Source organism: Prunus mume, linkage group LG1 (assembly GCF_029339155.1).
Source record: "Prunus mume cultivar Tortuosa linkage group LG1, ASM2933915v1, whole genome shotgun sequence".
NCBI classification, from domain to species: domain Eukaryota; kingdom Viridiplantae; phylum Streptophyta; class Magnoliopsida; order Rosales; family Rosaceae; genus Prunus; species Prunus mume.
The window spans coordinates 21,130,511-21,152,186 of NC_142698.1; the positions used below are offsets into that span (position 1 = coordinate 21,130,511).

The 21,676-nt window shown below is 37.5% G+C and overlaps 4 protein-coding genes and 2 pseudogenes across 6 annotated transcripts; 4 read left to right on the forward strand and 2 right to left on the reverse strand.

Annotated features, from left to right (window-relative positions):
* The first annotated feature begins 32 nt into the window (after nucleotides 1-32).
* Nucleotides 33-859, forward strand: LOC103326765 (uncharacterized; annotated as a pseudogene). The gene is made up of 2 exons (XR_016122248.1): nucleotides 33-164; nucleotides 252-859. The product of XR_016122248.1 is annotated as an uncharacterized LOC103326765 (transcript).
* Nucleotides 860-2,650: 1,791 nt separating this feature from the next.
* LOC103326850 (WD repeat protein) lies at nucleotides 2,651-5,865 on the reverse strand. The gene is given in 9 exon segments (XM_016791347.2): nucleotides 2,651-2,949; nucleotides 3,029-3,103; nucleotides 3,401-3,512; nucleotides 3,602-3,684; nucleotides 3,772-3,914; nucleotides 3,917-4,012; nucleotides 4,326-4,418; nucleotides 4,874-4,965; nucleotides 5,726-5,865. Coding segments are annotated over 7 exon segments (777 nt in total). The 5' UTR covers nucleotides 4,408-4,418; nucleotides 4,874-4,965; nucleotides 5,726-5,865; the 3' UTR covers nucleotides 2,651-2,763.
* A 5,004-nt stretch (nucleotides 5,866-10,869) lies between these two features.
* On the forward strand, nucleotides 10,870-15,096 carry THFS (10-formyltetrahydrofolate synthetase). Its single transcript, XM_008229547.2, has 5 exons — nucleotides 10,870-11,196; nucleotides 11,313-11,462; nucleotides 12,211-13,386; nucleotides 14,047-14,193; nucleotides 14,595-15,096. Exons 1-5 carry the CDS (start codon nucleotides 10,885-10,887, stop codon nucleotides 14,868-14,870), a joined length of 2,061 nt encoding a protein of 686 aa, XP_008227769.2. The 5' UTR covers nucleotides 10,870-10,884; the 3' UTR covers nucleotides 14,871-15,096.
* Nucleotides 15,097-15,570: 474 nt separating this feature from the next.
* Nucleotides 15,571-19,171, forward strand: LOC103328499 (protein trichome birefringence-like 4; annotated as a pseudogene). The gene is made up of 5 exons (XR_016126179.1): nucleotides 15,571-16,632; nucleotides 16,822-17,014; nucleotides 17,137-17,330; nucleotides 17,414-17,572; nucleotides 17,666-19,171. The product of XR_016126179.1 is annotated as a protein trichome birefringence-like 4 (transcript).
* Nucleotides 18,428-19,556, forward strand: LOC148921283 (formate--tetrahydrofolate ligase-like). Its single transcript, XM_089048504.1, has 3 exons — nucleotides 18,428-18,497; nucleotides 18,539-18,849; nucleotides 19,434-19,556. Exons 1-3 carry the CDS (start codon nucleotides 18,428-18,430, stop codon nucleotides 19,554-19,556), a joined length of 504 nt encoding a protein of 167 aa, XP_088904630.1.
* Nucleotides 19,557-19,910: 354 nt separating this feature from the next.
* On the reverse strand, nucleotides 19,911-21,474 carry LOC103327307 (peroxidase A2-like; the record flags this gene model as incomplete). Its single annotated transcript, XM_089048511.1, has 4 exons — nucleotides 19,911-20,510; nucleotides 20,619-20,784; nucleotides 20,871-21,062; nucleotides 21,178-21,474. Coding segments are annotated over 4 exons (1,110 nt in total), but the record flags the coding sequence as incomplete, so codon positions are not given.
* Nucleotides 21,475-21,676: the final 202 nt, after the last annotated feature.

The window sequence follows — 21,676 nt, forward strand, 5'->3', positions numbered from 1 at the left end:
CTACCTCTCTTTCCCAGCATCACAAACTTGAAGAGTAACCTTTTACAGTTTACAAATCAAAAACGTTCAGAAGTTCCTGCAGCGCATATCAATCACTGTGTTGAAAGAGAAATGGCATCTCATAGGCAGAGCTACAGGGCTGTGAAGCCAAGGGCCAAACTCAGGTAACTCTTTCACAATGCATGCATTGACAAGTTAGTTTAGCTACATTTCTACAAGTATTTATACATGCTACTTTTTTGTTTTCTCAGGAAAAGACAAGCCAGATGATGGGCTCACTAGAGGAGAAGGCCCAGGCAGTGAAGGACAAGACCTACGAGACGGCCCAGGCAGCCAAAGAGAGAACAATGGGTGCAGCGCAATCAACCAAAGACAAGGTCCAAGGGAAGGAAGAAGTTGCCAAGGATAAAGCAGATGTTGCAAAGGGTAAGGCCTGGCAGAGCAAGGAGGTGACCAAGCAGAAGGCCTCGGAAGAGGCCGGAAAATCCCAAGATACGGCGGAGGCCGGGAAGGACAAGTCTGAGGGGTTCCTCCAGCAGACTGGAGATAGTGTGAAGAACATGGCACAGAGTACTGCTGATGCTGTCAAAAGTACCTTTGGCATGGCCAAGGATGATGATGAAGACACTCCTTATTATAGGAAGGACAGGGACTAGTTTGAAGTGATATATATTGTTACTTTCTGGACTTCAGCTGTTGTTTTTTAAGTTGCTTATGTTGTTGTTGCCGGGCAAAGTTTTAGAACTCCTGTGCTTTCCCTCTCTGTGAGATAGATGGGAATGTGCCTTTGGTTTTTTAGTGTCATAGGAGTGGAATTGTAATTTTCAGTCATATATGAAATGCAATCCGCTGAACTACATTTCATGGGTCTTTCTTCGCAGTGCAGCCGCCGGCTCTACGTTTGAAAAATTCTATTTACAACGTATCGCCGCGCAGCTATACTTTAGAAAATTTCTATTTATAGAGTATCGCCGTACGGCTATACATATAAAATTCTATTTATGGAGCATAATATACTGTTAAAAATCATATCGCGAGCGGCTATACTCGGGTTTTTTAATAATATTTTTCAAAACCGTATAGCATATAGCGCGCGGCTAAACTCGGTTTTACCTTTTTTAAAAAACTAGTATCGCCTGCTCGGCTATACGTGTTTTGACACGTAGCCGCCTAGGCGGGTTCTCTCCTCCAATCGTCTGTGTCAATGGTGGGTTCTCTTCCACCTTATCAAGCCTAAAGCAACCAAACACACACCTTCAAACAAAAAGAAAACTTGAATCCCTTAACCAGATGCCCAACTTTTAAATAAATTTGAAAACAAAAAATCAACCCAGAAATCAGTATCACTTGGACTTAGTTGGGTTATCAACCACCGAATTGAGCACCTAGTGAGGTGAGTGTCTTGAGGTTACTGGACTGGAGAGACTGGAGTTGCAGAACAGAGTGAGAGGCCATGGCAGCTGGTATAATATTCGAATATGTTTCAGCGGTATGGCAGTGCGGCTATACTAATTAAATATTTGAATATATTAGAACGGTATAGCCAATACTAATTAAATATTTATTTATATTAAAAAGGTATAGCCATGCGGCGATACTATTTAAATATTAAATATACAAAAATGGAACGCCAGGGAGGTAGAGCCCTTGACCTTGAGGCGGGCAGAAACTTGTTGCCAGGAAAGTTTTCCTATTTCTCCGCTAGCAGGCGATTAGGTGTCATGTGTCAAAAATAGTATAGCCGACCGGCTATACTATTTTTTGAAAACATAAAACCCGAATCACCACATGGCCGAGTGAGAATGTTTTCGCCAATTTGCATGGCTACACGATTAGTACAATTGAAATAAAAAATGAAAATGTTTTCCATAGGTTCTTTTTATGAAACGATGTCATTTTATGAAAACCGCGCGGCTATACTATTTATTAAAATATTAGATACCCACCTAGCACCTCCAGGCTCCAGCCATTAAATGCCCATGTGTCACAAAATAGTATAGCCGCGCGGCTATACTATTTTTAAAAAAAGATCACCTGCCTAGTGCCTCCCGGCCACTGAAAGCTGTGTCAAAAATCGTATAGCCGAGCGGCTATACTATTTTTTTAAAACATTAATTTTTTTCTTATTTTTATAAAGAATATGGCCGTACATTATCCATATATTCGAATATTTAAATGGTATATCCACACGGCTCTATCCTTTGAATATATATATGAGTATTTAAAGAGTATATTCAATCAAGTACCTGGGCAGGTTCGCTTGGCTCTTTATTATCATCTTGTTGAAATCTTGGTTGGCTTGTGTCAAAACGGGGGAAACATTATACTTTTTATCGTTTAGTTGTTTTGTTGAAGCTCATTCGTGCTGGTTAGGTATTTTTCATGTGAATACAGTGAATTTGATCTAAATATTGTCTGATTTGTGACATTCAAATATTTCAAAAGTATAGCTGCTATTTAAATATATTGGACTCAGGGTCACTTCGAATACATTATCAACCGAAAACCTCGGAAACTTTTAGTGACGGTGAGAAAGTAAAACTGATCACACGTGACTCACCACTATCTCTCCCTCCTCTCCATATGCCTAATAAATTTCTTCATCTCCATCACAAGTTTCCAAGGTTTCAACTTGAACGATAGACAAGCATGCAACAAAATTTCTTTCATATTGAATGCTCATGTGATTGGTACAATTACTAATAAATTAGGAACATTATCAGCCCCATCTGAACACAATCAGAAGGAATCTCAAATTTTGCATCAATCACTTATGTCCTCAATTCCTTCAAAATCACTAACACCATCAAGTGCTGCATCTGACTCCTCTTCATCTTCATCGTCTTGATCGGTGTCCATGGCATCCTCAGATTCCTCTTCATCACTGTCATCATTGTCCTCATAAACAACAGGAATTGTGGTGCCAGTCTCATCCACATCATCAAGTACCTGTTCAAAAAGCTTGCATTAACTATGTTTTCGAGAGTATCTCATTTGCAATGAATTTCACTAACACAAGCACCCTTACCCCTGTATAAAGTAAGTCTAAGACACTTGATAGTTGAAGAGATGACTGAAATGTGGAAACTCTGGACTCAATGAGCTGCATATATAATGACAAATTCCATTAGAAAAAACAAAAACTAGAAGGCTTTCCTATGACATGATATAAAGCATTTCATTATTCACTTGCAACTTTCTATAAGAAAAGGAAAAACAGGAAATGAAAGAAAAACGAAAATGAACTAGTGATATACGTTGAGCAAGAGCATGCCACTTCATAAGGTTTAATTTTACATTCAACTAAGTAATTTTAATTTCGAAACGAAGTCCAGTTGGCTCTTTCTTAAACAATAACTTTTCTTTGGGAGGGGATATATCTATATCAAAAGTTGCTGACCTGATACAAGGAGTTCAAGGCACTTAAAGAAGATTCTTGGGACACTATACCACTTGCATGTTGAAGAAGTAGACTTCTCAACCATGGAAGTGCACATGCCAAAATTGCACCCCTGGAGTAAAAAAATACAGCACAAAAATGAATCAATTAGGTAAACCAAAAAATCATCCGGCATATACAATGTACTACTAGCTAGCTTACCTCGACTGAATAATAGAAATGAGAGATTGTAAGAGCTTCAAAACACCAGATGGATTCAATAGTGAGATAGACTTTGCAATGACCTAAAACAATAGATTATATCATCCACATTAACACTTATCTTCAAACATCAGTTTTAAATAATTAATATGAACTATGGGAGCTATTACCTTCTCATCTTGGGTGTATAAGCAATCTAATAGAAGGGCACGGTCTTCGGCATGTAGTGCTTGTTTAAGTAAAATATGAACAGAGTCTGCACTTGGAGGCTTTGCATTGAGAGAAGAGTCTTCTTTATCTTGGCTCTTAGTCCATCATTATCTAATAAATTTAAACTTTCAAGTTTTTCTCCCATGGTTGGTTCATTCAGATCATCCTCAACAAGGACTCCGTCTGCAGCCTCTCCATTACCTACATGGATAAAGGGTACACATATCAACAAACCAAATGCCCAAGATTTGTATATTGTGCATGAACAGTTGTCCTCCTAATCTACAATTAGGAAGTTTGAATAAAATATGAAAACATGTAATCAAATAATCATGATTCACGTTATACTTCATCATAATAACATGAATTTTGATAGTACAAACGCAGTAGTGCACTTTATCTAATCCTTTCCTTTTCCCCCCTCTTGAATGGGGAGGGGTTTGGAATAGAACCAGTATTATTCCAAAATCCCAAACGGTGATCCTAGTTTTGTGTCGAGTATAAGAACCCTTACCAAGTTCAACGATGTCTTTAACAGTTGGAAGATCTGGATCCGGTGCTGCTGCACGCTTCTTACTTCCCTTTTTACTCTTCATTGGCGGAGTTGCTGTCAGTGAAAAGGCATATGAAGTTTCTGTTAGAATTTCTACAGCAGGACAATTCAAGAAGTGCTTTCATAGCAACGATTATCACATAAAAGAAAATCAAACTTTTTTAAATAGAAACGAAATTTATTGAAAGAAAAAGAAGAGGAACACACAGGTGGATAAGAAATCCACAAGCCAAACGAGCAACAACAGAAAAACAGACTAAAAAAACAAAGACACCAGCCAAACTACACAAAGACTGCTACACCAGAAAGACCCAAAGAAACCAAGTCGCAAAACAAACACTTCACATCACAGCAGCAGCGATATGATATGCTCCATCGATACGGTCGCGACTCGCGATACCGTCGCGATACGGTCCCGATACGTCAAGGGGTAATTTTGACGGCAACCAAAAGAGAAGAAGAAGAAGAAGAAGAAGGAAGAAGGAAGAATGAAGAAGAAAAGAACTTACTTGCGCTTGCAGCTGCAGCGAATCTTCAGTTGCAGACAGTTGCTGTGCGAAGAAGAGGCGGCTAACTAGTGAAGAAGATGATGTTAGGTGCCCTAATTACAATACGCACCGTTTTAGTTGCCCGTTAGGTGGCCTATGTTAAAAAAATTGTTTTATACCTTTTTAAGTCTAATGCATTCATTTTGGCCCAGCTCAAGAACTGAAAGAAATCATACATGGCCTAGAAAAACATAAGGAACCAGAAAAAAAGCCCCAAAATCTGAAGTGACACACCAACACCCACTCCCTCATCCTCATAAAAAAATCCTCTTGTTGCGCTCCATCCAAATGTTCCAAAATAGAGACTGTACCAAGCAACCCCATAAGGTTGAAGCACGCTTCCCCCTGCCCCAAATGACACAATGGGAACAGAGAAGATCATAGCAACCTTTTGGAATAACCCAAACAGTCTTAACCTCCGTCAACAAGGTCTACCATAGACTTAGCGAAAAGAGGCACTGTTAAAAAAGGTGATCCACGCAAATATGTGATGGTATAATATTGAGTAAAGTAACAAGAAATATGAACAAATAATTCTGAGTTTAACTCGACCAATCTATATAATAATAAGCTGAAAATGATTTCGCAGAGGTAGGCAACCCAACACAACACAGAGCAACAAACCCACCTAAAAACAAGCTGCAAAACAAAATTGAAAGGCCTCAAAGCAAAATCCCATCTCTCGAAAGCACCATAACCAAATAGGATGAAGACTTGTGTAGTCATAATAAAAAATAAACAAAATAAAATAAACAAAGCTTGAACTCATCAATGGAGCTTTGAACTTGGAAAAAGAGTTTAAGAATGAGTTACCTTACCTTGAGAGATTTTTGTGGAAGCTTGGGCAACAATCTTCAATGGAGATTAAAGGGAAGTGATGAGAAGGGACGAGAGATGGAGAGGCGGCGGCTGTAAGGACTGAGGAGTATAATAAGAGGCGAAGAAAGAGAGGGAGGAAACGAAAGAAGAAGGACGACTTGTAGGCCTTGTAAGTAGCAACTGGTTTGTTAGCTTCTTGGGCCTTTGGGCCTTGCTTTTCTTTCCCTCCTTTTTTTTTTTTTTTTTGAAAAGTAACCTCTCCTTCCTTAGGTTCGACCTAGATCAACCAGAAAATAATAATAATAATAATCTATATATATATATATATATATATATATATATGAGATCCATGGTTTGACACAAGTTTTGACACAATTTTATAGCCTTTAGATGCAAGCACTTTCAAAAGATCTAAAATATTATATTTAATGATAACATAAAAGATAAATAAAATATTCCATAATAAATAGGATCAATTCTCATTTGATTTTTCTTTTTTTTAATTTTAATCCTTTTCTAAGTTATAGTTGATCTCCAAAAAAGTGTGAGATTTACCATATTTATCCTCATTATGGAATTAATCTTAATTTAATTAAGAAGCTATATACTTTTTGCTGTAGTTAGATGCACTTAACTTCTCATGGTAAAATGACATTTTCCTGTAAGAGGAGAAAGAAATTCGAATAAAAAGTGAATCCAAGGATTTGACTCAAATTAACAAAAGAACCAACATACAAGGCTGCAATAAACCTCACCAAATTTTGCTGCAAGATAGAGAGAGCAGTAGTTGAACCACGAATAAAAAAAAGGATATTTCATACTCAGAGAATTAGATCATACCATTTATTATATTGATTGAAATCATTGGCTAACATGTGAAATATGCTACTCTTGTTTAGTGCTGGTAGTGATAAAGAAATTGCAAATAGAAAGAAGATTTGGAAGAAGAAGAAAAAACAGAAGTAAAGGCTGAAGAAGAAATGACGTGTGAGAGAAAATGTTAATGCTTTTTTTAAATGAAGAGAGATAAAATTTATAGTAAGTTTTAAAATTAATTTAAACAAAAAGAATTATGTTTAATCTTAAAAGTATAATAATGGGTTAAGAAATTGTGTCAAAACTTATGTCAAATGGTTCCAGTAAAAGGTAGGACATAGTTAATCATTTAAAATTAAAATTATTAATTAAATTAATATGGTTTAACTTTTTCATATTTAATATGATAAAATAATAGTGGAACTTTATCATAAAAATTATTCTCATTTAAATTAATGGTACATTTACCAATGTCTTAATTATTTTGATTATTAATTAATGGGGATAATATTTTACATTTTTTTGGTATTATTGAATAGTCCTACTTGTATCATAACTACCCATTTTATCTTTTCTTAATTCTAAAAATAAAATATATTAGAGTATATAGTAATAATATAATAATAAAATAAAGTCATCTCTTTTCAGCATTTTATATTTAATTGAAGAAAATAGACATAGGAAATATAATTTTTATTTCCTCATATTTTTTCTTATTTTACAGACATTTGGTTTGTTTGCCATTCTTTACTTTGATTATTTTTATTATTAAATTTACACCATCTTACTTATTATTATTATTTTAAGTACAACCAATATTGAGAGAGAATCAAATCTAGAATCTTGATTGCACGTGCAAGGACAAATATTGAGCTACAAACCAATTGCCCATCATTAATTATTAAATTGCATAAACATAAGTTAATTTAAGATTGTCAATTACAATCAATCACAATTTATCTTCCTAATCTAATTACAATCATTCCTATTGATAGCCAAAATATGGTAATTAACAATTAACAATTACAAATACAAACAAAATAAACAAAAAAAGAGAGAAGAAAGTTCTTTAGGTATCCAGCCTGGTTGAATGAAATAGTGTGAAATCTTTTCCAGATTGCCAACTTTACATCACAGTATTATATGTAAATAAATAATAATTGATCGGGAAACATAAATTGAATAATGTTGATAATATACAAGTACATAATATTTCAATAAGGAAAATAAGACAAGAATAATAATAAAATTTAAAGGACTGAAAATCTAAAGAAATGGGAGATGATGCATAATGGAGGCAATTTTCATATAAAGTTATAATTTTTCGATAGCAAGTGTTTCTCGGATGAGAGAATAAACTTCATTTGAATTTTAAAATATATAAACCCTAAACTTTATGATCATCACATTCACATTAAGCAAACATCAACGAGCCATGCTACCTTCTTCTTATTCAACACCATCACTTCCTCCCCATCCTCCTCCTCCTCCTTACCCTAATGCTCTTGGTATTCTACTAGTTTTGTTGGGAATTTTTCTAATAAATGAGATTATAAATTCTAGTAGTTATTTTGTTGGGCTTGCAAGTTTAATCCCAATCGGCATCCTAGCTGTCTTTATGATAGTGGTTTCCTGGTTCCTTGCCATTGTTGACCCATTTCGAAGAAAACCCTTGGAGATGCTTCTGCCGCCACCCACAATTTACAGAAGCCGTGAATTCATAACCAGAAGAAGAAGTTGCCAGCAGCAATGTGTTATTTGCATGGAGGACTTTGTCGACGGTGACTGCTGCCGGGTTCTGCCTACTTGCAAGCACACCTTTCATTTGATGTGCATTGATCCTTGGCTCACTTCTCAGCTAACTTGTCCCATTTGTCGTAACCCTATCTCCACTGTATATGACTTGTGTTAATTAACTAGTTTATATGTTTTATTGATGTAATACGCATTTCTCTTCTTCTTTTTTCGGTCATTATGTAATACACATATCTGTTTTCGATCGAAAAGTGGAAATTTCATTGAACAAATGCCAGAGTACAAGTAGTTATAAGACCCTCGGTGAAATTCGGTCAAAGAAAAAAGAGTACCCTGAATCCGAAACAACCAAAAACAATAAATCTACCCACTCTCCATGTCAATTACCAATTGTAAAGCCAACCATATTCAGGAGCCAATTAACCTTCCCACCAAAATTGATGGGAAGAACTTTGTAACCTATACAAACATTTCTACATAATTCGTTGCATTTAATGGTCTATATCCTGCCCTAAGCTATGTTGTTTTAATTAATGGTTAATCCAAAGCAAACTGAGGAGCAAATCTCTCCTAATCCCTTGTTCTATTAAAAAAAAAAAGGGTTAATCAAATCAAAGTGAAATGTCAAGGATTTTTCAGTCACTCAAGTATACATATTCCCACTGACAGAAAAAGAACATGAATTGAAATTGAATTAAACATTAATTTCCCTTAAAAAAAAAAAGATATGTGATGGTAATTAAAGATCACAATTATTTATAAGGATCACAATTGATCTCCAAATTGTAATCCAGCTGGGTGAATGAAATATAATCAATGTCCGAAATTGCTAACTTTACCTCACAAATAACGATACTTTAATTTTAAGATAAAAAATAATAGTACAATTAAATGAAAGAAAATCAAGAGAAATGATCAAGGCATCAATGGAGGCAATTAACAAACTTTCCCATTAAGTGGTTTTAGAATTCCAAATATATATCTATAAATCTTCACTTCTTCTACCTCTGTGTCTTTAATTTTTTCTGATAAGTGAGATGACAAGTGATGATATTCATTTTGGTTTGCTCGTAGTTTTAATCTCAATTGGAACCTTACTTCCCCTTCTGCTAATTGCTTCACTTGTTCGTCTTCTTGTTGCCCCCAAGCCCACAATTTACAGAACAAGCAGTTGCCAGCAGAAGCGGTGTGATATTTGCTTTGAAGATTTCGTGAATGGTGACTGCTGCCGCGTTGTGCCTTCATGCAACCACACCTTCCATTTGACCTGCACTAATCTTTGGCTCACTTCTCAGCTTTCATGCCCCGTTTGTCGTGAGAATTATGAATGCAGTTTATATGGCTTGTGCGCTTAATTATCTTAGACCTCATTTCAGTCTCACATTCGCATTCAAGAATTTTTCAATATAATGTGACATGTAGCGCTATGGATTAATTATTTTCATTCACTTAGTAGTCGAGAAATTCTTTGATGTGACATTCGCACTCAAGAATATTTCAATGTTGGCTATTGATTTAATATGTTGAACATCTCCATATATATGTGTGTGTGTCTAATATGCATGCACCTTTCCTTTTCCTAAGGTACCAATTTCTCTACCCTCAATGACAACACATGTACATTTGGGCCTAAATGGCAATGTTTCAGGTTGCCACTTGTTCATCAAGTGCATGCCCTTTCCCTCATCTTCTTCCTTTCACATTTCATTTTCTCTTGCATTCTTGTGGTGGTTCTTAATTCTTACAATCAGATCATAACACCAAGCATTTGGTTGGTCCAAACGTCTCTCATTGATCTGGTGAGCCTTGTAATTTGTTCATACTCTTTCAATTTAATCTTTGAAATCACATTCTCACTTGTTAACTCTTGTTTGAGCTGTGAAACTTTAGCAATACCACTAATTCATTTAATCTTGTTTCCCAAGTTGTTGGTTTTGGCTTCTTTCCATATGTTAACTATTGTCTATTGAATTTCGCCGAATGTGTTACACATATTGCCTGTAATAGTAATGATCGGTTATGGTTTGGATATCTTGCCTGGTTTGCAGTATTCGGATATCTTGCCTTGTGAGCGATATCCCTTATGTCTTGTTTGGTCATCAGGCAGTGTCATGTCAGTATATAGTGATGTTGGGGTAACTCTCCGCCATTGTTTCACTCGATAATTTGAGCATGCTCGTGATTTGAGAAATGGATTTAATTGTGTTTATTATCCCTAACTGTTTTAACTTAGTTGGGATGACCCTAAGATAGCCCGTCACGTGACAAATACCACTATAAAACAGAGTTGGAGTTGCATAACTTAAGTAAGACCTTAGTTTTTGTTGAGGAGAGAGTTGTTTGAACTCGAAGATGTGATGAGATTGTATTGTACATAAGTAAGGTATGTGTCTACGCATGTGTGACAATATGAGGTGGGCCCCACACATCCAATCCTCTGAAATTCTAATCCAACGGCTCAGATTTCATCACAGATAGAATACCACATGTGACATTATCCGTTCACCAACCATTTGGCCCAGCAGCTCAGAATCCTGGACCCGCAGGATAAGAATTAAGTATTAAAAAGCGCACTCAAATCAATGTTCCTCAAAACTCAACCTCTCCACTTCATCATCTTCAACGAGTCAACCGATACCAGACCCAAGAGAAACCAAATAAAAGAGATAACACCCAGAAAAAACGAAGCCAAAAGATTTGACATCTTCTTCTCGGAGCCCAAAATGAGTTCTTCGTTGTCGTTAAAGACGGTGAGGCAGCTGCAGGTGGCGTCTCCGGTCCCAGCAGACATAGACATTGCCAATTCTGTCGAGCCTTTCCACATCTCTGAGATTGCCAAGGACCTCAATCTCAGTCCCAAGCACTATGATCTTTATGGAAAATACAAGGCCAAGGTGCCCATTTCATTCATTTGCTTCATTGATATGTAATTACCTTTTGATTTGTTTTCTCTTACTTGGTCATTGGGTGGGCATATAATTTATGCGTATTGGGTTGGGTGTATTTATAGGTTCTTTTGTCTGTGATTGATGAGCTGAAAGGATCTGGTGATGGATATTATGTTGTGGTTGGAGGAATTACACCTACTCCTCTCGGAGAAGGCAAGTCTACCACTACTGTTGGACTCTGTCAAGCTTTGGGTGCTTTTCAGGATAAGAAGGTGAAATTTTTTTACCTTTTTGGTTTTTGATAGAAAATTTGTTTTATCTTTTGGATTTGTTAAGATACAACAATCTAATGCTCTGTCCATATTTTCATTTCTAGGAATTTGCTTATCAAAAGAAGAACAAAAAAATTGGAATCAGCAATTCTTAAACTGATTACTTGCTGTTTGTTATTGATTATACTTGGGGCTGCTTTTGTTTTTCTTATCAAGAAACTGAGTTTAAATATTAATGCTGAGTTTGGAGTGTTTAATTGGTGAGCAAAAACACCACTGAGTATTAGACTGTCAAGCATTAATAACAAGATGCATACGCAAGTTTATCTGCTGGTTTTTGAATTTTTCTCTGCATACTAATCCTGTTTACTCTGCATCTGAAGAGATAGAGTGTGTTTTATTGCGAAAGAGAATCCTGTTGATAAGATAAGAAATCAGTTCATTTGTTCCATCTTGTCTTATTCAAAATGTAAAGCAAAGTATTTCAAGTATGCCTTGTATTTATCTCCTTTGTTTTTAAGTTTTCTTGTAATATTGCAGTTTGTATGAAAGACTTAAAAACAAAGCAGGTCCTGCCAAAGGTAGAGACTTGTCCAGCTTTCCTTAGTACTGCTTCTCAATGCTAATGGAATTTTATATTGTTACGACAATTTCTTGGATAGAAAACTTTTAAAATTGTCAGTTATATATCAGAAGTAGATAGTATGGTCCTGATCACCTATTCTCCCCTTTTATTTTATGATATTAGGTTGTTACTTGCCTTCGTCAACCATCACAAGGACCAACTTTTGGAATTAAAGGGGGTGCAGCAGGTGGTGGTTACAGTCAAGTGATCCCAATGGATGAGTTTAATCTTCACCTAACAGGAGATATTCATGCAATTACAGCTGCAAACAATCTTCTGGCTGCTGCCATTGATACTCGGATTTTCCATGAGGCAACCCAATCAGATAAGGCTCTAATGAACCGGTTATGCCCACCAAACAAAGAAGGGAAACGGAGCTTTAATGACATCATGTTTAGACGTCTGACGAAGCTTGGCATCTCCAAGACCAGTCCTGAGGATCTTACCCCAGAAGAAGTTAAGAAATTTGCTAGGCTTGATATTGACCCAGATTCTATCACATGGAGAAGAGTAATGGACATAAATGACCGGTTCTTGAGGAAGATTACAATCGGTCAAGGCCCTGATGAGAAAGGGATGGTGAGAGAAACAGCATTTGATATTTCAGTTGCCAGTGAAATAATGGCAGTTTTGGCCCTTACAACATCTCTAGCAGATATGAGGGAGAGGCTTGGGAAAATGGTGATTGGAAACAGCAGGGCTGGTGACCCTGTAACTGCTGATGATCTTGGCGTAGGAGGTGCATTAACTGTTTTAATGAAGGATGCTATTAACCCTACATTAATGCAGACTCTTGAGGGGACCCCGGTTCTTGTTCATGCCGGTCCTTTTGCAAACATTGCGCACGGGAATTCCTCTATTGTGGCTGATAAGATTGCACTGAAACTGGTGGGACCAGGTGGGTTTGTGGTCACAGAAGCTGGTTTTGGTGCTGATATTGGTACTGAGAAGTTCATGAATATAAAATGCCGGTATAGTGGTTTAACACCACAGTGTGCAATTATAGTTGCAACCATAAGGGCATTGAAAATGCATGGTGGTGGGCCGGATGTAGTTGCTGGGAAGCCTCTTAACAATGCCTATATAACTGAGAACGTGGCTTTGGTTGAGGCAGGCTGTATAAATTTGGCCAAGCATATTTCAAACACTAAAGCCTACGGTGTGAATGTTGTTGTTGCTGTGAACAAGTTCTCGACTGACAGTGAAGCAGAACTAAATGCAGTTAGAAATTCAGCATTGGCTGCTGGGGCATATGATGCAGTTATTTGTACTCACCATGCCCATGGTGGAAAAGGAGCGGTTAGTCATATATCCCTTTAACTAATTAGTTTTTGTTGACTAAAAGAGATCAATTTCTTTCTCATGAAGCATATAGAAATTATGTGAGAGAGTACAAAATTATAGGATCTACACTAAGCATTTTGTGAGCTCTAGAATTACCTTATTGCATGATGCAGAAGCTTTTTCTTCTTGCTTGCAGTGGACACCCCACTACAATTTGCAATGCCAGTTTTACTCCCAGGATAAACCGAGTTTAGACTTTCACTTCTTCTTTCTTTTACGTGCTGTTGGAGCCTAATAGTACTCTTGGCAGCGTATGATGAATCATAGTTCTTCAAAGATATTCCATCGTGTGCTTAGGCTTCAATGTCTTTTTTCATTTTTCTTTTCTTGAATTGTGATTTTAACTGTATTCAACTATGCTTGTGTTGTTGCTTTCCCTCACTTCCTTTCGAATCATTACATTTCTGACAATAGGCACATCTTAGAATGAAAAATACCTTCAACTATAGCAAAGAAATAAATATCAAGAAAATTAGAAAATCTACCAATGTCTGCATCTGTTGAAGGCTGGAGCTTCCATTGGTCTAGGAAACTGCATGTATAACTTGCTCCTTGTATTTCTCTAGACTGCCATAAATGGTCTGCATAGTTGATGAAGTTTATTGTGATGTTCAGGTAGATCTAGGGATTGCAGTCCAAAGAGCCTGTGAGAATGTTACACAACCTTTGAAATTTCTATACCCTTTGGATTTTAGTATTAAAGAGAAGATAGAGGCAATAGCCAGGTCATATGGTGCAAGCGGTGTTGAATACTCAGAGCAGGTAAGCTCATCTGTTGTGAGATCCTTGAAGTTCAATATCTGGAGTTAATTTAATTTTGATTCATTGATAGACAAATTACCAATGAATGCAACTATTTGTCTTGTTTTTCTCATTTTAAAAAAACCATGTATTGTGCTGCAAACAGAACTTGATTCTTCTAGAGAGGGTAGACATACTTTCTGATTTCTCCTTTCATTTTATTCTTGGCACCACTGAATAAAAACTCTTGTAATAGAATTATACTGGACTTGCTTATTGATATGAGTTTTCTTCATTTGTGTGAGACATACTTTCTGATTTCTCCTTTCATTTTATTCTTGGCACCACTGAATTAAAACTCTTGTAATAGAAGTATACTGGACGTGCTTATTGATATGAGTTTTCTTCATTTGTGTGAGTAGGCTGAGAAACAGATTGAGATGTACAGCAAGCAGGGGTTTTCTGGTCTGCCAATATGCATGGCAAAAACCCAGTATTCATTCTCACATAATGCTTCTGAGAAAGGAGCCCCCACCGGATTTGTCTTACCAATAAGGGATGTAAGGGCTAGCATTGGAGCCGGATTTATATATCCTTTGGTGGGAACAATGAGTACAATGCCGGGTCTTCCGACTCGTCCTTGCTTCTATGACATTGATCTTGACACCACCACCGGAAGGGTCATTGGTCTTTCTTGAATGTCATTCTGCATTTGGCTCTCCCTAAGCTCACAGAGGCAACCTTACCAATACGGTTCTTCGAACTTCTGAAATTGTGTTTTTCGCTCCTTGAGCCAGTTTTCTGTATTACTAGATAGCGATTTCACAAATAAAGAAATCTCTGAGGTTGATAACTTGGCTTATTGTGTTTTTTAACCCGATGAATAATTTATTCTATTATAAGAGTTGTTTCTGTACAACCACACATTTGGTGTTTACATCAATCACTGCCTAGCAAATTAAATCATGCACGTGTTCATATCAGAAAATAGGTAAGAGGATTATAATGAATAATAATTATAAAATTATTTTTTGATTTTATTAGATGCATCTGATAATCCAAATTATAAAGTTAAAATAGCACCAATTACACGTCATAATTGATTGCATCATGTAGTTAATTAATGTAGTCCAAAAATGTGGTGGATTTAGCATCTTCCCATAAATAAAAAGGGAAAAAAGGAAGACAAAAAGAAACAGTTGATCTTCCAACGAGCAACTGAAAAAACAGAAAATAAAAAACAAGCAAACAGAACAGAATCTCACTTGCCTGCTTATCTCCAAAAATAGCAAATGTCTTGAACTAAGTTAACTAATTAACCACAACTTAACAGAAAAGTGGCATGAATTCTCACGACAATTGAAATCAACCAAACCCAAAACTGCGTTGTGTCTTCTCTACCATCTCTTTCTCTCTTTTTCAGGCAAGTCAGGGTTGTCATAAAGCAGACTCACATCAGACCCTTCTTCCCTGTCCTCAGTTAGTTTTTATTGTTGAGTTACAGAAGCAACAAAAACACCAAGTTATATAACAATGGCGGATTCTCCTCAATCCAATCCAACAAGGCACCAATTGCACACAAGGTTAATAGCCGAGTCGATGACAATTGTCTCTCCTCGGCCCTCAGTTGCGCATATCACAGTTCCAGATTCCATAGCGGCCATGAGCAATACAAGCCCACCTTCAACAAGGCACTCATCGCCCACAAAAATAGACCCCAGCAACTTTTCTCTGCTTTCGATCTTGTTCAGCAAAAGAAAATCCATGGCCTTTACTTATGCATTCACATTCGCCTTCATTGCCTGCACTTTCTTCTTGGTTTTCAACCCTCTTCCTCTGCGCTTCAAGAGCATCCTGCATGCCTCCTTCTACTCTTCTCCTCAGAACCCAAATGCCCATTTGGAGCTTTCCAGGAAAATTGACCCTTTTGCCTGGAAACCTGATTCTTCACCACATTTGGATGAGATTGCAAGTTTGAAGGTTGGTGAGGTGAAAAATGAAAGCTTGAAGGGAAATAATAATGAGGATGCTCAATCATCCAACCCAATTCTTTCCTTGTTCTCAGAATCCGCCAATCAGACTTCCAGCAACACCGAAATCGAATTTTCCAGGAAAGTGGAGGGCTCCAAGAAAAGAAAGGGACACAAAGGAGCCTAAAGATTCTAAAGTGCGTTCTCATTCTTCTTCTGAAGACTCCAATGGAAAACATGGTTCGAAAAAGAAAAGTGATGGTAAAATGTCCTCGTCTAAGAAGCAAGGCAAACAAACTGAATTGAAGTCTGAGTTGATGAATGCTTGTGACATATTTGATGGAAGTTGGGTGAGAGATAATTGGTACCCACTTTATGCTCCGGGGTCTTGCCCTCTTATAGATGAGCCTTTCAATTGTTTTCTTAACGGTAGGCCTGATAATGGTTACGAGAGGTATAGATGGCAACCCAAACATTGCAATATCCCAAGGTAATTTGCAGAACTGTTTTCACTTCTAGTTTAAGTGTGCTTTGTTTCTGCTATATTTTATTTGCTTTGACTTCTAGTTTGAGGTAATTTCCGAGAATGGTTTTGCTTCTAATTGGTTATTATGTTGCAAGTGAACTTCGAAAAGCTTGTTGGTTCTGTTTTAGTGAAGTTGGTTTTGGTCTTGTGCAGGTTGAATGGTAAGAAGATGTTGAGACTATTGACAGGAAAGCGTCTAGTTTTTGTTGGTGATTCTCTCAATAGGAATATGTGGGAGTCTTTGCTCTGTATTCTTAGAAATTCAGTGGATAATAAGAGCAAAGTTTATGAAGTCTCTGGTAGGGAAGAATTTCGTACAGAGGGTTCTTACTCTTTTATATTCGAGGTATGTTGTTCATCATCTATCATCTCATTTGGAATTTATAGCCTTATGAATTCTTCGTTCTTTTGTTTTGGTGTTGCTAGTCTAAAGTAGTTTCTATGTATTTGTTCTTGAATGGATCAAAGGATTATAATTGTTCAGTGGAGTTCTTTCAATCGCGATTTCTAGTTCAAGAATGGGAGATGCCAGAACCAAGTGGATCAAAAAAGGAAACACTTCGCATTGATTTGATTGAGAGATCCTCTGATAACTACAAAAATGCAGATGTTCTCATCTTTAACACAGGTCACTGGTGGACGCATGAGAAAACTTCCAGTGGGTAAGACTCATGCTTCCTTTCACACCATGTCATTGATGTTAGCAAACTGGGCTGGAAAGTTACATTATTTAATTATCTTGCAGGAAGGGTTACTATCAAGAGGGTAGCCATGTATATGGTGAATTGAATGTCGACGACGCATTTGAGAAAGCTTTAACGACATGGGCAAGATGGGTGGACACCAATATAAATCCTAAGAAAACTGCTGTTTTCTTCCGGGGCTATTCACCTTCTCACTTTAGGTACATTAAATACATGAAGTACTTTGACTTTCAGAACCGCATGGTTGGTTAGCAAATGTATTGCATCTTCATAATCTTTTTACCCTTTCACAGAGGTGGAGAATGGAATTCTGGAGGGCATTGTCACGGTGAGACAAAGCCAACTACAAACATGGAATCTACGGAATATGGAGGTGAATATCCATCGAACATGAAAATCTTGGACTCAGTAGTCAAGAAAATGAAGACGCCAATCTTCTATCTGAACATTACAACAATGACTGATTTCCGGAAGGATGCTCATCCGTCTATTTACAGAAAGCCAAATTTAACCGAGGAGGAGAGAAAACCACCTATGATCCAGGATTGCAGTCACTGGTGCCTCCCTGGTGTTCCTGATACATGGAACGAGCTTATATATGCTCAACTCCTTAGACGTAACCAGAAGCAATATAAACAGAAGAAACAACAAAATCAGAGGACACCATTTTAGATATGGAGAAAATAAAATTAAGTAGTATACCTTTTTTTTTTTTTTTTTTTGGGAAAGATCATCACATGTAGTAAATCCAACAAGTATTCTCGATCTTATAGATAGTAAAGAAGGATAAGAACAAAAGTAGTTAGGCAAGGGGTGGGACAATGTGCTCTAGTGCAAAGTTGTGTTTGCACATGTGGGAAAGAGGTGAAGGCTGGAGATGGATAGGGTAAGAGGAAGGAATGGCAAGGGAAACATGATTTGATGCTTCGGTTGCCACTGAAATAATGACAGTATTGGCCCTTACGGACGTCTCTGGCGGAGATGGACAAATGGTGATTGGAAACAGAAAGTGTTGATGGATCCTGGTGCAAGAGGTGCATTAATGATGCTAATTAATGAAGGATGCTATCAACCCTCCATTAAGGCAGACTCTTGAAGGGACTCAAGTTCTTGTTCATGCTGCTGGTTCTTTTGCAAACACTGTGCACTGAAACTGGTTGGTTCAGGTGGGTTGGTGGTCACAGAAGCTGGTTTTGATACTGAGAAGTTCATGAATATAAAATGCCGGTATAGTGGTTCAACACCACATTGTGCAGTTGTAGTTGCAACTATAAGGGCCTTGAAAATGCAGGGTGGTGGGCTGGAAATTGTTGCTGGGAAGCCGCGTAGTAATGCCTGCATAACTGAGAATGTGGCTCTGGTTGAGGCCGGTTGTGTGAATTTTGGCCAGGCATATATATCAAACACAAAAGTCTATGGTGCTGGGGCATATGATGCAGTTATTTGTATCCATCATGCCGATGATGGCAGAGCAGCGGTTAGTCACTTCCTCCCATTAGTCTTATAACTGACGAAAGGAATTGCGCATCAATCTCTCCTGACTAGGCGTTGCTTCTTGACATTGATATTGACACCACTACCGGAAAGGTTATCGGTCTTTCTTGAGAATGTATTTGGCTCTTCATATGCTCACTGAGGCCAATCTTTTCGAAATTTTATCAAACAAAAGCGGGCCATCTCTTCCCCTTACCATTACAGTTCATCAAACTTGTTATAGTGCTCTTTGATTGTTATGTCAGTCTCTGTATTTTAATGTCATTTTTCTGTTACAATAACGATTTCACAAATAAAAGAAGAAACGTACAAATCGTTTTTATGTCGCCCTTTGTAGCTATAGCTTTTAGTTTACAAATGCTTCCCACAATATTATCGACACTCTCCACTCTGCATGCCATAATTAAAGGAAACGAGATATGAGAATGCCATTGTTTGTAAAACACTTTTTAATTTGATTATAAATCTCATCAACATACACGCGTGATTGAATGAGTTTTGGTTTTTGTATATACCTTGACTTGTAAAAGTAACTCATAAGTTAAGTACATACATACTTACTTTTAGGAGGGATGCTCATCCATCCGTTTACAGAAAGCAGAATTTAACAGAGGAGAGAAAATCTCCTTTGAGATACCAGGATTGCAGTTACTCCCTGGTGTTCCTCACACTATATGCTCAGCTCATTAGACATAAGTTAGGCCAGTCTAACCGAAAACTTGGGAATTTTTAAGAATCCACTGAGGTGACTCCAACCTCACATCTGCGTGTCCATTGACCGCTACTTATATGCAAACTATATTGTATTGTGTGTGCATCTTCTATCCCCACTAGTGACTTTTCACTCACCTCCATCCTTGTTAATATTCTATAAAATAAATAAAAACAAAGTAGACTCGCCAAATTTTCAAGTGAAACTTTTCGATTGGAAAAATTGGCCTAAAAGTTAACCCACCTTACTTTTGAATCCCGAGTGCGTGCCTGAGTCACATAAACAAAAGCATCTCTATAGAAAAGTAGAAGAAGAAGAAAAAAAAACAAGTATAATAGTAAATCATGTCATAGTTTTATTCAAGAACTTTCATAGAAAGTGATGAGCTCGTAGTCATATAATCTCGAACATGAAGTCATAGACATGATCATCATAATCATCATATCAGGCATTAAGCTTGATTAGATTTACATAGCCTTAATACTCAGCTATCAAAGTAGCAGATGATCCATATGAATCTTCATTAACCTTACTGCAGTTCAATCGAATCTCTCCATCAGTTCCGGTCAGGAGGCTTATATTCCCCATTTTATTCATAGATATCACAAAGCTCTCAAAGAAGGCGCTTTGATTAGCGCTGAAGCTGTTAACAATGTCAACGGTATCAGCCCCGCTGGTCGAAAATAGCTCTTGATCGCTTTGGAGAAGGCCATAATGAACTTGAAGATTAGAGAAATAGTCGGCATCGAAACCATCAGGAGTTGAAGGGTCGAGATCGGCCAGCACACTCCCATTCCCGGACTCCGGGCATAACGCACTCAGTGTTTCTAAGTAGGTTGAGTTTAAGGTCGGATCAGGACTGCCTGTGCTGTTGAAGTCATACAATCGGTCGGAGAAAAATTGACATTGAGCACGCCCAAATGTGTGAGCACCTGTTATGTTATGCATGTCAAATGTTGCCACTAAAGAGCAACATACACACACACGTACGTATATTAATATTTCCTTCATTTTTTCCTTTTCCTTCCTTCCTTACTTACCGGATAGTGCAACCAGATCAGTGGTGTCGAGGCCTACAGCTGCGAAGCTGGCCTTGAGTTCGTCAAGGGTGAAAGAGGGAGCTGGAAGGGCTTCGTTGGCAGCCGTGCGATTCGCTGTTGTGCTATCCCTTCTTCCTAATAGAACTGTCCATGAGGGGCCTCCAGACTGCAACCATAAAATTAATTTCAAGAAGAGATCGATATATATATATATATGTGTATATGTATTGTTGTTGAAATATATATATGTACCAAAGAAACAGATGCTTCAGCAGAAATGGCGAGAATATCAGCACAGGAAACAATGCCGGGGCAAGCAGTCTCCAAAGCAGTCTTGATGTTGTCCACAACATCAAATCCTCTGGCTGAGTTGTTATTTGGAAATGCTCCTTTCTCGCTGTCTATGGTACTACTGTTGTCCAACAAGACTGATCCATCACAACCCTGAAATTAAATAGATTATATCTCAGGCCATATATATGTACGTAAGAGGATTTTTGATGCATATAGATATGCATGCATATGCATGTATAATGTAATAAAGCATATGTATATGTACGTTGACGAAGCAGTCATGGAAGAAAAGCCTGGTGAGACTGGCAGCAATACGGAGATCTGTCTGCAAAGCCTCTCCAATGACAGCACGCACAATGCTTGTGGCATTTGGGCAGTCTTCTTCATAAAACGTAGGGCTCAGCTGGGCCTCACCATATCCTGCACCTGCACACAAGATTAATAATATGGCAAACAAAATACTTGCCAATATTTTAATATTGTAATTATTTGGAGGAGGAAGAAGAAGAAGAAGAAGAAGATGGCATTTTCGATATCGATATCGAATGATCTCTTGTGTTAATCAATATGAGAGAGGCACTAGCAGTTGTATGATTTATATATAGGCTAGCTAGCGTGAGAAACAGTGAGATTGTACTAACCGTGACCAGCAGATTGAAAATGAGAAACACCTTAATTAGCTTTTAACTTTTGACCATCTGGAAGGAAGGAAAGTGGCATCTTAGCTGAATGAGGGAAACTTAGATGCCATTGTGCCATCTTAT

Excerpts from the sequence above, each read along its gene's own strand:
- LOC148921283 (XM_089048504.1), top strand. The coding sequence starts at position 18,428 with ATGAAGGATGCTATCAACCCTCCATTAAGGCAGACTCTTGAAGGGACT. Across the intron at positions 18,498-18,538 it reads AGTTCTTGTTCATGCTGCTG|GTGGGTTGGTGGTCACAGAA; the intron begins GTTCTTTTGCAA and ends TGGTTGGTTCAG. Across the intron at positions 18,850-19,433 it reads CCGATGATGGCAGAGCAGCG|GAGGGATGCTCATCCATCCG; the intron begins GTTAGTCACTTC and ends ACTTACTTTTAG.
- THFS (XM_008229547.2), top strand. The coding sequence starts at position 10,885 with ATGTTCCTCAAAACTCAACCTCTCCACTTCATCATCTTCAACGAGTCA. Across the intron at positions 11,463-12,210 it reads GTGCTTTTCAGGATAAGAAG|GTTGTTACTTGCCTTCGTCA; the intron begins GTGAAATTTTTT and ends TTATGATATTAG. Across the intron at positions 14,194-14,594 it reads GTGTTGAATACTCAGAGCAG|GCTGAGAAACAGATTGAGAT; the intron begins GTAAGCTCATCT and ends TTGTGTGAGTAG.